This window comes from Gavialis gangeticus, unplaced genomic scaffold (genome assembly GCF_001723915.1).
Source record: "Gavialis gangeticus isolate Ggan-Ray unplaced genomic scaffold, GavGan_comp1, whole genome shotgun sequence".
Classification (NCBI taxonomy): Eukaryota; Metazoa; Chordata; order Crocodylia; family Gavialidae; genus Gavialis; species Gavialis gangeticus.
This window is the reverse complement of record NW_017728992.1, coordinates 51,044,233-51,057,938: the sequence shown is the minus strand read 5'-3', so window position 1 is coordinate 51,057,938 and position 13,706 is coordinate 51,044,233. Positions and strand designations below refer to the sequence as shown.

At 43.0% G+C, this 13,706-nt stretch overlaps 1 protein-coding gene across 2 annotated transcripts in view; it reads right to left on the bottom strand.

Annotated features, from left to right (window-relative positions):
* Nucleotides 1-5,826: 5,826 nt before the first annotated feature.
* The window catches only part of RIOK1 (RIO kinase 1), a 40,208-nt gene continuing 32,328 nt past the window's right edge, over nt 5,827-13,706 (bottom strand). For both annotated transcript variants that reach the window (XM_019522298.1, XM_019522306.1), the window contains 3 exons: nt 10,561-10,614; nt 8,603-8,752; nt 5,827-7,905 (listed from right to left, as the gene is read on the bottom strand). In XM_019522298.1, coding sequence (XP_019377843.1) covers nt 7,795-7,905; nt 8,603-8,752; nt 10,561-10,614 — 315 coding nt within the window. In that variant the 3' untranslated portion in view covers nt 5,827-7,794. The remainder of the gene's footprint in view (nt 7,906-8,602; nt 8,753-10,560; nt 10,615-13,706) is intronic.

Genomic DNA, 13,706 nt, shown 5'->3' with positions numbered 1-13,706 from the left:
GGGGGGGGGGGGGGGGGGGGGGGGGGGGGGGGGTGTGTGCGCGCGCGTGCGTGCGTGGTCATGAAAGAATCTCCCAAACTACACTGCAGCCTTACTGCTGTTGGTTTCTGTCCTTCAAACATCTCAGCACTTTCCTTCATGTTGCCTGTTTGAAACTCCTTGAAGAAATGTAGTGACTGGGTCTCTAGGTCATTTGCCCCTGAACCTCTCCTTCAGACTTGCATCCTAGAATCAGAAAAGCCAGGGTTGGAAGGGACCTCAGGAAGTCATCTAGTCCAAGCCCCTGCTCAAAGCAGGACCAGCCCCAGTTAGACCGTCCCAGCCAAAGCTTTGTCTAGTTGGGTTTTAAAACCTCCAAGAATGGAGATCCTACATCATCTCTGGGTAACCTGTTCCAGTGATTTACTACCCTCCTAGTGAGAAAGTTTTTCCTACCGTCTAACCCAAACTGCCCTTGCTGCAGCTTGAGATCATTGCTCCTTGTTCTGTCACCTGCCACCATTGAGAATGGTCTAGCTCCATCCTCTTTGTAGCCACCCTCCAGGTAGTATCATGCCTCTAGAATGCTACCAACTGCTAATGGCTGGAATTCAACTGAGCATACACATAATTTGTATAATAATAGGCTAACCCAGCTGGTACCTTGTTCCGCCTTCCAGTGACCAGCCACTGACTGTTTCCTTTCAGGTATATAAGTCTGTAACACCGCAAAAGGCCAACAGGGCTGGGCCCCGATTGAATCCATTGAGTGCTGCTGGAAGATGGGCAATAAACAATAAGTAGCAGAGCTGTACAAGACAGTGCAAGAAGCCAGCTGCTCCAATTCAGGCCTTCTTTCCATGAACACCAAGCTCATTTTAAAGCTAAGCAGTATTAAACCAAGGACCCAGTGATTTAATGCAAGGACCCAATGTATTTCCATCTGCTCTTTCACAAAGTGCTGATACTTCTGATTACATCTGGAAAGCACCTTAGTCCGACGGTCATATTTGCCATTTGGCACAGGTTGCCTGTCCAATGCAGTGCATGGTTTAAATTCAAGGCCATTGACACTTGGTGTGCTTTAGCACCAAGAAAATGCTGGTACACTGGATGGGCAAAGTGTACCTAAAGTGCACACTACTCTTATGACTAAAACTTAACTCTGTTGGCATGCATAGCACAAACACTCTCAAAATGAAAGAAGTCATATCAGCAAAACTGTGCTTCTACAACAGTGATTCTCAACCAGGGTGCAACAAGAGCCTTTGAAGAGCGATCAAGATATGAGGAGATAAATCAGATGTGGGGAGGTAAGACAGAATAAACACAGGCTCAGGCTTGCTCTACCTGCCCCCTCTGCAAGGAGGTAAGCACGGTAATAACTAAACAAAAGTTATGGAAGGGGATCTTGAGTCTAGCGAGGGATGCCTTGAGTCTAAAAAGGTTGAGAACCACTGTTTTAGCACTACAGCAGTAGTTCTGGCTGATACACCTGTATCATGCAGGGATGCACCTCTTTACAGTCTGGACTGACACAGCTATGGTAGCAGAAGCTCAAAGCATAAGTCTAAGTTGTGCCAGCCTCTTACAGCTCAAAAGACACGTAAGCCCTCAGTATAGTACATGGCTGCTGTAGGCAATCTATGGATTACTCTGTGTGTGTGTGTGTGCGCGCGCGCGCGCACGCACACACACGCGCGCGTTGGGGGGGGGAAATCCTCCTGTAATCTCCCTCGCCTCTTCTAAATATGCAAATGCAAGTCTGAGAACCTATGAGAGTTTCCACCTCTTCACAGATATCAGCAACAATTTTCTTCTGTTTTTTTTTTTTTTAGAAGATTCCCCCACCACTTTCTGTTTCTGCTGTTCTAGTACCTTAGGTTTTCCCACTGGTTCAAAGAGCCACACCTAATTGCCGCTGTTCCACAGCAGCATCTCAAGCTGCTCCTTATATTTCAAAACAAGTGAGTCTCAAAGCAAATGCCATATTGACTGCTGCTAATATCTTTTGAGCAATGTTCTCTTAGTGGTATACATAACAGGTCAACAGCTGCAGGATACACGTAACAGGTTGATAGCTGGTCTAATGGTGGTTGATGGCCTGTTCAGGTACAGAACTGGCACACCATACAGAGCTAGTTCCTAAATGATTTCACTCTTCATATTTTCATATAGCGATGATTTGTTTTCCATGTATGCAACCAGTGCCGTTACCAACAGGTGTTCTTGGATAACCTACAATAAGGCTGGTGGTCTGTCACAGTGCAGGTCAACCTTTTTGTCAGGCATCGCATGAATTAGCCCTGCATGCCACTTAGATCCCCTTTCCTTGCCTGGTCTGCCGCTGTTACTGCTCCCTGCCTGATCTCCTGCTCTGCGTTTTGCTTCCTGGCCTACCTGCCACTGTGCTGCAGGTCCCTTCCCTGATCTGCCATGTGGCACATGCAGAGGTTGGCCATGCCACTTATGCCACGCATACTACAGGCTGGCTACCCCTGGTTGAGCACATGCACTGTCTACACTGTCTGTTCTAATAGTGACCACATCCCAAAGAGTTTTACTGCCCCCCAGTTTTAATATATGGAAAAAAAATCAGTGAAGGAATGCATTCAAAATTCTTCTACAACCTTCTAAAAATAATTTAGTCGAAAAAGTTGTAGATGTTAATTACAAGTCAGTTTGGTTCATTTTCAGGCTGATGGCAGTTCCATTTCCTTTCTACTTTTCTGTTCACTGATTAAACATTAAGCAAAAGCACCAAGCCATGTGGCCCATTATGTTTACAGAAAATACAGGTTTAAAAGGTGGTATCTTCCACTTTGCCAGTCTTTTTTTTTCTCTCATCTCGGAGGCAGGCTGTTTAGTGAAAACTGGAAGAGTCCGCAACTCTCTCCACAGAATTACCCCTCCTTCAAACCCAATTAAAAAACATAGTTTTTAAAGAAGTCCAGGGGAGTTGACCACACAGGTCCCATCAATCTAAGTCTCTTAGCAGGCTTTGAACATATATCGGAGCCTCTTCTGCACCAATGCATTAAGCCCAGTCCTCCCTTCTACGCCTATTAGCAGCAATGGGAATTGAGGATGCCAACTACCTTGAATCAAGTCTCTCTTTTGTACCATGCATGTTTCATATTGCAATTATTTGCTCCATGCTATACAGCTGTTTGCCACAAAAGACAGAAATAACTTCAAAACCAGCCATCTCATCTGCATCCCCCCCCACATGGAGTGGTATCCTGATCAAATTGAAACTGCCCTGAAGTTAGTTTACATGCCTCCTTCATTCCTCCCTCACGTAGAACTAGCCCTCAGTAGGCCCAGAAGAACATGGCTGTATGGGATGAAGCAGGCAAGGGAAGGCAGAGATAAGCCTGTGCTTATTGCATATACACAAGTTTATGACAAAGCACTGAGTAATACCCACAAGTTTCTGCAGCACTAGGGCAACAATGAAGCCAAAAGCAACAGCTACCTGACAAGCTCACAATGGCGCTTCATTTACATTACACTGTGGGGCTGCTCTATCATTTGAAATGGAAGCATCGCTGTGACACAGCTATGAAAGCCGTCATGCGTTTACAGCAATTTTAGCCCTGGTCTTGCTCTTACTTCTCAAAGCAAGTTAGTTTATGCATGTGAGGGACCCCATTTTAGTCCAGCTTACTCATACACACAAATATTTGCAAGATTGGAATCTGCTGATGCTGTTTTACTTGAAGTACAGGCATGCCCACAGACGAGGGAAAGCAAGCAGCCAGGCACTGTGCAATGTGCCACACAACAGCAGGGCTTGAGAAAGAAAAGTTTAGCTCAGACAGGGATAAAACACTGGCTTTTTCTTTTTTAAACACATCACAGAGTTTATAACATACACAAAAGATGTTACTTTAGGTCTCGCACATGTTGGGTAAAATTTTCCTTGAAGTAAACTTAAACATGTTTTAATTTTAAATGCTCCTTTATGAAAAAAAAGCATCACAAAACCAGCTCTGCAAGGAGCAGATGAGGGCGGAAATAAGCAACAGACAAATACTGGGGGCTTGCAGGACATTGTGTAGCATGAGAGCCATGTGCATTACTCAAGATCACGGCACAGGAATCGTTTGCTAGTTTCTTGCACAGAAAGTTGCAATTTGTGGACTGTGCCCCCAAAATCCTAGCATTGGATTCTTTTGCTCTGAGAGCTGTCATACGGACACAAAGTCTCTCTGTCTGATCATACAATGGGACAGTGAGTAAGCACATACACACACTTAATAAATTATCTACACATTTGCAATTTCAAACCTTATTACCACTTTTCATTCACTAACAGAGACCCGAAGACTTTATATCTGAAACCTACAGACTTCAGGGTGTTGAAATCAGTCGAAATCAAAGGCTGGACTCATATTCATCTTTTGAAAAGAGCTTGTTCTTTTTATACTAGTCTAAACCAGTTTAACAAGGCTCAAGCACCCCAGCATTGGCATGTTTGAAGTACATGTCAAAACCGAGCCTGAATTCACTCTTAATTATACTGGATCTGAATATGCAGTCCTCACACCAAAGTCCCATGGAATGAATAAAGTGTTTCACTTTAAGACAACAGAAGTAATCTCTGGATTTTCAAAGGGATACAACTAAAAATAAATAAAAAAAATCCTTGCAGGTAAAAAACTTCCCCAAATGCAGCCCATATACATCGTTTCCAGCATATTAGAATCAAGAATTTGTGCCTCCCCCTAGAGGAAGTAAAAATGATTACAAGTCATACTAGGACATTAAAATTAGCTGCTAAGACTAGAGGACCTTCTTTTCACTATGGAATCAAATGCTGCTTTAAAGATGGAAAATTCAGCTCTCAGAGGGAGTATGCTATACATATATTTTTTTCTTTACGAAAGAAACATTTTCTAGGAAGCATGCAATTCCCATTTCATTTTTAAAATTATTATATATAATCATTTAGTCTGTGCAACAGTTAAATAAACCCAGTCTGCATCTAATATGTGAGAGAAGCCACACACAATATATAAAATCATCATCTCTTTGAATAATCATCAAAATGGTGATCTATGTGCTTTATTTTTCCCTATCACTGTTGCATCTGAATAATTAAGGGCCCAATACCTCATTCTGCTCCCTTTCCAAGTAGTGGGGAGTGAAACTGGGCAGTTAGGCGATACGGTGGAAAGACCTTGGCATGCTTTCCCTCTCCCTCTGGCATTGTTAAATCCTTTCTGAAGACGAATCGGGGGGTGGTTAGGCTCTGCTGAGCAGGAGGTGGCAGGGCTGGAAGAGCCAGTTGGTCTGTGTGTCATGTTTCATACCACACTCCCAACAGACTGCAAGCACCACTTTTGCAGACACATGACTGCATGCTCACTTTTCTCCTGCTGTGGAAATATCTGTACATGCAAATGGGCTACTGAGAGGTCTCCTTTAATCCTTTGCCCTCACCATCAGCTGCTGTTGATAGATTACAGGACAGACTATGGTTTCTTAAAACATCAGGGCTCATTTCTTTTTTGGAATATTCTAGGTGTGGCTTTTGAATGAACGACTGCTGCCAGCAGCAAGCATGCAGAAGTACAATAGAGGCCAGTCAGAGCTAGTTTTGCATTGTCTCATCTAAATATCATTTCAGCATAGCAGAAACCTTCACATCGGCACATCCTTACATGCAAAGCTGGTTTTACTGGCTTTGCCAGGGAGAAGTCATCTGCATGCCTTTACCTTCCAGTGTGTCTGTGCAACAGTTAAACAGAGCCTGTATCTAACATACAAGAGAAGCTATGCACTGATGCCCAGCCCAAACTTGTCTTTATATGACAACTGAATTTACAAGACAACCACTGGTAAGGCAAAGGACCAGATTTTATTCCACCTCTAGTTCAATCGGCTTCAGGTGCTTAAGCATGATCCTATTTCACCCTGTTCAAGCCACTAAAGCCTCTACTTTTGTAACACACTGTTATCTTAGCCTTAATGCCAAGTGGCAGAAAATAAAGAGCAAGACAACCCAACCACGTTTTGTGTTTTTTCTCATGTACTCGAGCAAGATGGAATATAACCTGGCTTAACTCATCGAGAACTGGAGTGTCATATAAATTCCCAAGCCAAGTCAGGTCAGATTTATTAAGTCCAGCACCCAACTTTCCCTCAGCAAAGCACATGGCACACCCAAGTACAGTAGTAAGGAATTTTAAAAACCTACTATCTTCAACTATATCAAAACAATATGCCCATAAGGGAAAGCCCCCCAGTCCCACAAGTCTAGATGGTTAGCTGTTGGCTCACATCTTGAATCCCTGGGGTAATATCCCAAGCACAGTTACTCTAGATAGTATAAGTGTAGACATCACTTATGTTTACTTCTCTTGGAAACCATTCAAAATTTTAGCCTAATTTCTCAGGGGGGAAAACGGTGCCTCACATGAAACCCCTTAACAGAGCTTGGTTTGCAGGAGATGGAAGCACAGCAAATTGAATAGACTAAGTTTCAGGCCTTGCTTATCTGGGTCAATGGAGAATAGGAGCTGTGGGTACCGAGGACTCTGTAGACCTAGACTCTGCATCAGATATGGCCAGCTTGCAGCATACCCGTGTGTGGCACACGACACATGCCTTTTAATGAAAACGTAGCATCATTTACAAGCTTAAAATATAATGCAGCACAGTTGTTTGAACCAAATGCTTATATTTGTGCTATTCATTTAGCCAGAGGGGAGAATGAAAGCAATTTTTAATTAAATAAGCTTTGTACTGCATCTGCTTAAGCATCATGTTAACTGGGCTTTAGAACCCGATTAAAATCTCTTTTTAAAAGGATACTGGTAACAAAGCATTATGCTTGTATTTTGAAATATTATTTTAGCAACAATGTAACAACATTTTGTTTTCATAGATGGATGGTGCAAAGCCACAGCAACAAAGAAACCACTGTTTAAGTTGTAACTTCAGTAAAGATGTTTTCACTGAAATAGGGAACATCTGGATGTTAAAATTGTACCACTAGAAGACTCAACAAGCACTGAAAGACAGCTGCAGTGGATTAGCTATTGACACCGAAGAAATCTTAGAAGCTTAAGAAGAGATGGCACTTCTCAGCAGCTGGCAGTCAGCTGACATCAACCATATGAAATGAGTCTTAGTTGGTAGAGAATTTCTCATTGAAGTACTTAAAAATTGTATCAACATTTTTAAACTTCAGAGGTGCCTAATGCCAGGTACCTCATATCTAGAGACCTAAATATGCAACTTGGTTTTTCAGAGATGCTTATCATTCATAGCACTTAGTACCTTGGGAGGTGGGGGTGGGAAGCAGGAAAGAGAGGCTATTCAGAGTAAAATCCATAGTAGTTAGTGGCAGTTTTGCCACTGAAGTTTACTGGGATCAGACTCTTATGCAGGCATCTGAATAAGGATTTGTGGACCTATCTTCAGGCCCTACAAGAATGAAAAATGCAGATCATGTCGTCAATGGCCTAAAACTGGATATCCATACCACTATTTAGATTTTCCTCTGCTTGAAAGAGAAACATATAAAATTGCATATTTCTCTTCTTTTGTATTGGGTTAATACCATAAAGAACGTCCCTCTTCTACACAGTTCACAAAGTGGAAGAAGAGCTACCACATTATGGTAAAGGCTTTTCATATACATAGGAGTACTCAATCCAGTCTGCAGTACACACTGCATCCCATCAAAAACCCACAATCAAGGTGAATTCAGAGTTGATATCAACACAAAGTAAAAATATAAAAAAAACTGAAGGAGACCAATCAGCTGTAATTTCCACCTTGCTACTAAAACTCAAAGCCGATTTATTTGCCTTTCTTCATTTTTGCTGTCTTTTCTTTCCGCTTCTTCACATACTTTGGGATTTTGTTTTTCCTTTTCTCTCTTTGGGCTTCTTTAACCATCTTTTTCCTTTCCTATGAAAAATGACAAATGCTTCATTAAACATAATGTTTCTGGGTGATTACAAGCAGGCAGACAACATCTGATAGGTTGGTGTTACAAAAGGTTATGGTTAAACACCTTTGGTTCTAGTTTTCAAATACCATATTAGAACATTAAAACACCAGATTGCTGGAGATGAGTCTGAGCCATACAATTCAAATTGGGGTTGACATTTCAAAACTTCAAAAGTATTTCAAGCCAGGAATTTGTGATGAATGCAATCCCTAAAAACAGATTAGGATCTAAAGTATGTCCCTCAACAAACTGAGTGGAACATGGCACTTCACCCTCTTTCTGGCCTAAGTCTTAAGAGAGGAACTGGAGAAACTGAAGAACTGCCTTGTGCTCCGAATGTTTTGGATACTGTTCCCAACATCCCTTGGAGTTCCCTGCCCAAACTTTATTTATTCTAGCTTTTGGCATGGGTAGGAATGCATACATTAAATAGCACTCTGTACAAACATCATAAGTAGCAAAAGGGAACAACCAACTTGGTTACGGAAATTCGCTCCCTGCTCTTTTTCCATAATCAAAATACTTAAAATAATAAGTTATATGTTTTGCTGTTCCCACTATGCAGTAGAAATCCCTCCCCCCCCCCGAAGAAAAAGAAACAGGTATCATCATTTGAACAGAAAGGAGACAGCACAGAGTTCCAGGCTAGCTGACCTTTTTATCGAGGCCAGATTCGGTGGGTCGATCTTTGGGATGGAGCTCTCCATCTTCTTTGCAGCCTGAACCGGAATCCTCTGAACTGCCACTGTCTTCTGAATCTGAGTTTGCTTCCTTCTCTACTTCTTTTTCAAGGAGTGCAGGAACCTACAGAATACACACATGGATTTTCTTGCTCATTACAATTCACTATCAGATGAAAAAAGTAGATGTAACACCAAGTGGCATAACCGCTAAGAAAACAAGCCTTCAGCTTATACGCATCTTTGTTACTTAAAATACAGTAAAAGCCTTGTTTTCCAGCATAAGTGGGGAATGGGGGATGCTGGCAATCTAAAAATGCCAGTTACATTAGGCATGGGGGTTACCAGCTGCATGTGGAGCAGGGGGCAGTGGTGGTGGCAGCCACACACAGAGCAGTGGCAGTGCAGGCGGCAGCCGCTGTGTGCAAACTCCCCCTCCCACCAACATTCGGCTGGCCAGAAATTCTGGTCAAGAGCAATGCCAGTTAGTAAAATGCCAGGTAACAGGGCTTTTACTGTAATGCACTTCTGGGTCCTGGAATAGAAAAAAAAATGAGAAAAAAAATATCCAAATTTAACACAAAAAGGTAAAGCATATAATAACAATGATAAAAAAATACTTCTGTGTTATTGCAGTTGCACTGTTATCAACTCCCTCCTAAATACTTTAAGCATTTTTCCCTTGTAGTCTAAGAAAGACTTGTTTTTATTTTATGTTTTAAAGATTTTACTGGAGATCATTTTATAACCTAGTCCCTTCACGTGGTTATATTTGTACTTTAGTCAAAGTCTCCAGGGTTGTATTTGTGTATGGCTTCCACAAACTGAAAAGTCCTGGATGACACTTCCAGCAGTGGGATATCTGCATCTCCTGAAATATTACTTATGCATACTTTTTATCCACTGTGTTCTGAAGCACTGTAGTGCAACACTTGCATTAGATAATACTAAGTCTTACTCTGCATAAGGCAAGGTAGAGATGTATCTTATGAACTTATGCATCACTGGTTTAGTCAGATTTTGTGAGAAAGAACTCACTTCACCAGATGCTATGCTCCTGCTCATGACAAAAGTGAGCGCTTGCTTAGGGAAGCTTACATGTCCGATTTAGTCTAGTCTAGAGAGTACATCTGTACCGCTTTCTGCCTGTCTTCAGATGAACATGGCTAACTTCCTCTCTCTATTCTGCATAGTTACTCTAGGTCCAAGGGTGTCAAACACGTAGCCTGTAGGCTGGATTTGGCTCATGGAGTTATATGGTTTGGCCCGTGTTTTTTTAGACAGACTGCACATGCTGGCACCAGCCCCAGGTGCTGCATGAAGCACGTGGGCTGGACCTTGCATCACATGCCCTGCATGCAGGCAAAGGGACATGTTTCAGGGGGCGTGATGGTTATGGGGCTGACATGGATTGGGCTGCACCAGAATCAGCGTGCAGGGATGGTCTGGTGAGGCGCCACGTGCAGTATGCACCCCATGCCTATATGTAGTGCACACAGTCAGTGCATCCCTGTGTGTGGCATGCAGCATGGGCCAGCCCCAGGGCTTGCTGTGTACACATTAGCACAGGAAATGCACTGTGCGCAGTGCCTCAGACCTACCCTTGTACTGCCTGCTGCAGGCACTGCACAGGAAGGTCAGTTCCAGTTCAGGCTGTAGATTAGTCCAGTGACCCTCACCCTGCCCTCAAAGCCTGATGGAATTGGACACCCCTGCTCTAGGCACAACAATTACAACACAAGTCACATTAAACGCAACAGTACTAGTGATAATGCCATGTGTCATATTAAGTAAGTTTTCTGCAATGGGAAATCAATTTTCCCCACCCTAACTGTAGGCCTGGCCAGATGGCTCTGCCTGTAACAACCATCTAATGGTTCCTTGAAAAAATTTGCCTCATCTTGCATAAAACAGCAATGATATCCTCTTTACCTCCTGAACACCAGATAAGTCTTTCTTCATTCCCGTCACAGTCTGGTAGAGAATCTAGAGAGACAAATATGAAAATCTATTTGAAAAAACAAAAAAACACCTCACCATTTTAAAACTGCCAGCCAGAGAAAACACATTTCCTACAGCCTCAGGCATCACTGTTTCCACTGTTTTCCCTCCTCTTCCCTTCCCTCTCCGCCTCCTCCAAACACATGCATGCTTCTGAACACAGGCAACAGATTAGATGTATACAAATACCCCTCTCTGAGCACAGGTGACAGATTTAATGTACCAGGTTTAAGAAACCATAGATCTAGGATCATGTTTTGTTTCTATAAGTCTTCATAAGGAGAAAAAATCTACTGAAGATATGAGGAAGAAAATACAAGTCTTTCCCATAAAGCCAAGGCAGGCCTGGTGTTTTGGCTCACTAATACTAGCCTCTATTGCAACCATGTACAAGGTGTGTTAGACACTGTTCAAACATGTAGAAAGTCCCCACTCCAGAGAGAGCAGGATAAAAGAACTAAAAAACGTGGAAGTTGAGGGAGGTGGGGAGGAAGAAATTCTATACTCCAGAGGCACTGCCATCAGAACATACCAGTGATTCTCAACCAGTGTGTCATGGCACTTTGAGGTGCAATATTAGCACTATTAGGTGTGTAAATGCCTACCCACAATTCACAAGATAAACTTAGAGATTTCAAATAGGAATCCACAATATCAAAGTCATTCTGACCTGTTGTGGTCCAAGTTCTTTGTAACAAAAGAATTGCTGTATTATTTTTCTGTAGTCAAGAGAGTTGAAGCTAAAAGCTGGCATGCTCTGAGGGATGCCTCGAGTCTAAAAAGGTTGAGAACAAGTGGTACAGACTATCTGGTCTACTGTTTACAAACAGTTATTGTGCAAGTAATAAGGTGAAGAAAAGTCAGTGGATGAACATTAACTTTATTGTGTGTAAATGAGAACAACACCTAAGTCTTCAAAAGCGCAGCGAGTTCTGGAAATAAGTATTCACTGGTCACATCTACACAAGAAGCTGACTGCAGCTGTTACTACACAGTTACTTAGTACTTGCATAGCCAAGTACTAAATGACTGCGCTGTGTCCAGTGTGACTGCACAGTAGTGTCCCTGCACAGTTCCCTGGTGACACTTACAGCACAGCAGCTTGTTACTACTGTGCAGCAGCACTTCATCACTGTTCATGCCCAGCGATACTACTGTGCAGTAGTAACAAGCTATGGTGCAATAAGCATCTTGTGTAGATGCGACTACTGATTCCCACTACTAGCTTCTAGATACCAGCTTATAAAGCCACAGAAAAGTAGGGCTGGGAGGGATCTCTGGAGATCATCCTGCTCAAGGCAGAATCGTTTCTGATTAAATGAAGCTAGTCAAGCATCTGTCTTGAAAATTTCCAAGAAAGGCGATTCCACCACCTCTCTAGGTAGCCAGTTCTAACACCTGACCACTTTCATAGTGAAGAAGTTCTTCTTAATCTCCCATCTTAATTTCCTTTGTTTCAGTTTGAGACCATTTCTCCCAATCCTGTCCCCTTCAGCTACAGAGTTTATCTCCATCTTCTTTCTAACTGCCCTTCACCAAGGACAAGTCATGCCTGATCAAGCCGACTGCCAGATGACTGGCTCTGTGGATGTGGGGAAAGCAGTGGACATGATATACCTTGACTTTAGCTAAGTTTTTGATAGGTCTCCCATAGCATTCTTGCAAGCAAGCAAAGGAAGTATGGGTTGGATGAATGGACTGTAAGGTGGATAGAAAGCTGGCTGGATCAGGCTCAATGGGTAGTGATCAATGGCTTGATGCCTAGTTGGTAGCCAGTAGTGGAGTGCCCCGGGGGTTAGTCCTGGGGACAGTTTTCTTCAATATCTTAATTAATGATCTGGAATATGTGATGGATGACACCTCGCTGGGGCTAGTTAATATGCTGGAGCATAGGGCTAGAATTCAGAGTGACCTAGACAAGCTGGAGGATTGGGCCAAAAGAAACCTCATGAGGTTCAACAAGGACCAATGCAAAGTCCTGCCAGTCAGACGGAAGAACCCCATGCACTGCTACAGGCTGGGGACCAACTGGCTAAGTAGCAGCACTGCAGAAAAGGACCTGGGGCTTACAGTGGACAATAAGCTAAATATGAGCAAAAAGTGTGCCCTGGGTGTGAAGAAGTCTAACAGCATACTGGGCTGTATTAATAGCAGTATTGGCAGATGACTAAAAGTGATTATTCTCCTCTATTCTGCACTGGTGAGGCCGCATCTGGAGTACTGTGTTGTTTTGGGCCCTTCTCTACAGAAAGGATGAGGACAAGTTGGAGAGAGTCCAGTAGAGGGCAACAAAAATAGGTAGGGGGCTGGGGGACACACTTCTGAGGACAGGCCAAGGGAACTGGGCTGATTTAGTGTGCAGAAAAGACGACTGAGGAGGGATTTGATAGCAACTTTTAAACTACCTGAAGGGTGGTCCCGAAGTGGATGGAGCTAGACTGTTCTCAGTGATGGCAGATGACAGAACAAGGAACAATGATCTCAAGTTGCAGCAAGGGAAGTTTAGGGTGGATATTAGGAAACTCTCTCTCACTAGGAGGGTGGTGAAGCACTGCAATGGGTTACTTAGAGAGGTGGTGGACTCTCTATCCTTGAGGGTTTTAAGGCCTGGCTCAACAAAGCCCTGGCTGGAATGATTTAGTTGGGGATGGTCTTGGTTTGAGCAGCGGGTTGGACTAGATGACCTCCTGAGGTCCCTTCTAACCCTAATTTTCTATGATTCCATGATTCAGGTCATTTGAAAATTGCTACCAAATCTCCCCACTCCAGCCCCAGTCTTTTTCAGACTAAATTTCTCTCCCCACTGGACTCTCTCTAGTCTGTCCACGTTTTCTTGAAATGCGAGACACAAAACTGGACACAGCACTCCAGGTGTGACCTCGCGTATGCCAGACTGGAAGGATCACTTTGCTTGATTTGCGAGCAATACTCCTGTCATACAGCCCAGCAGTATATTAATTTATATACAGGATTTCTGAAACCAAATGGATATTTTTGCCAGGCAACTGAAAGCTACAGTACATCCACTTAAAAAGAAAAGGTGATGTCTGCAATCAGGATTGCTGAAGTGCTAGTGT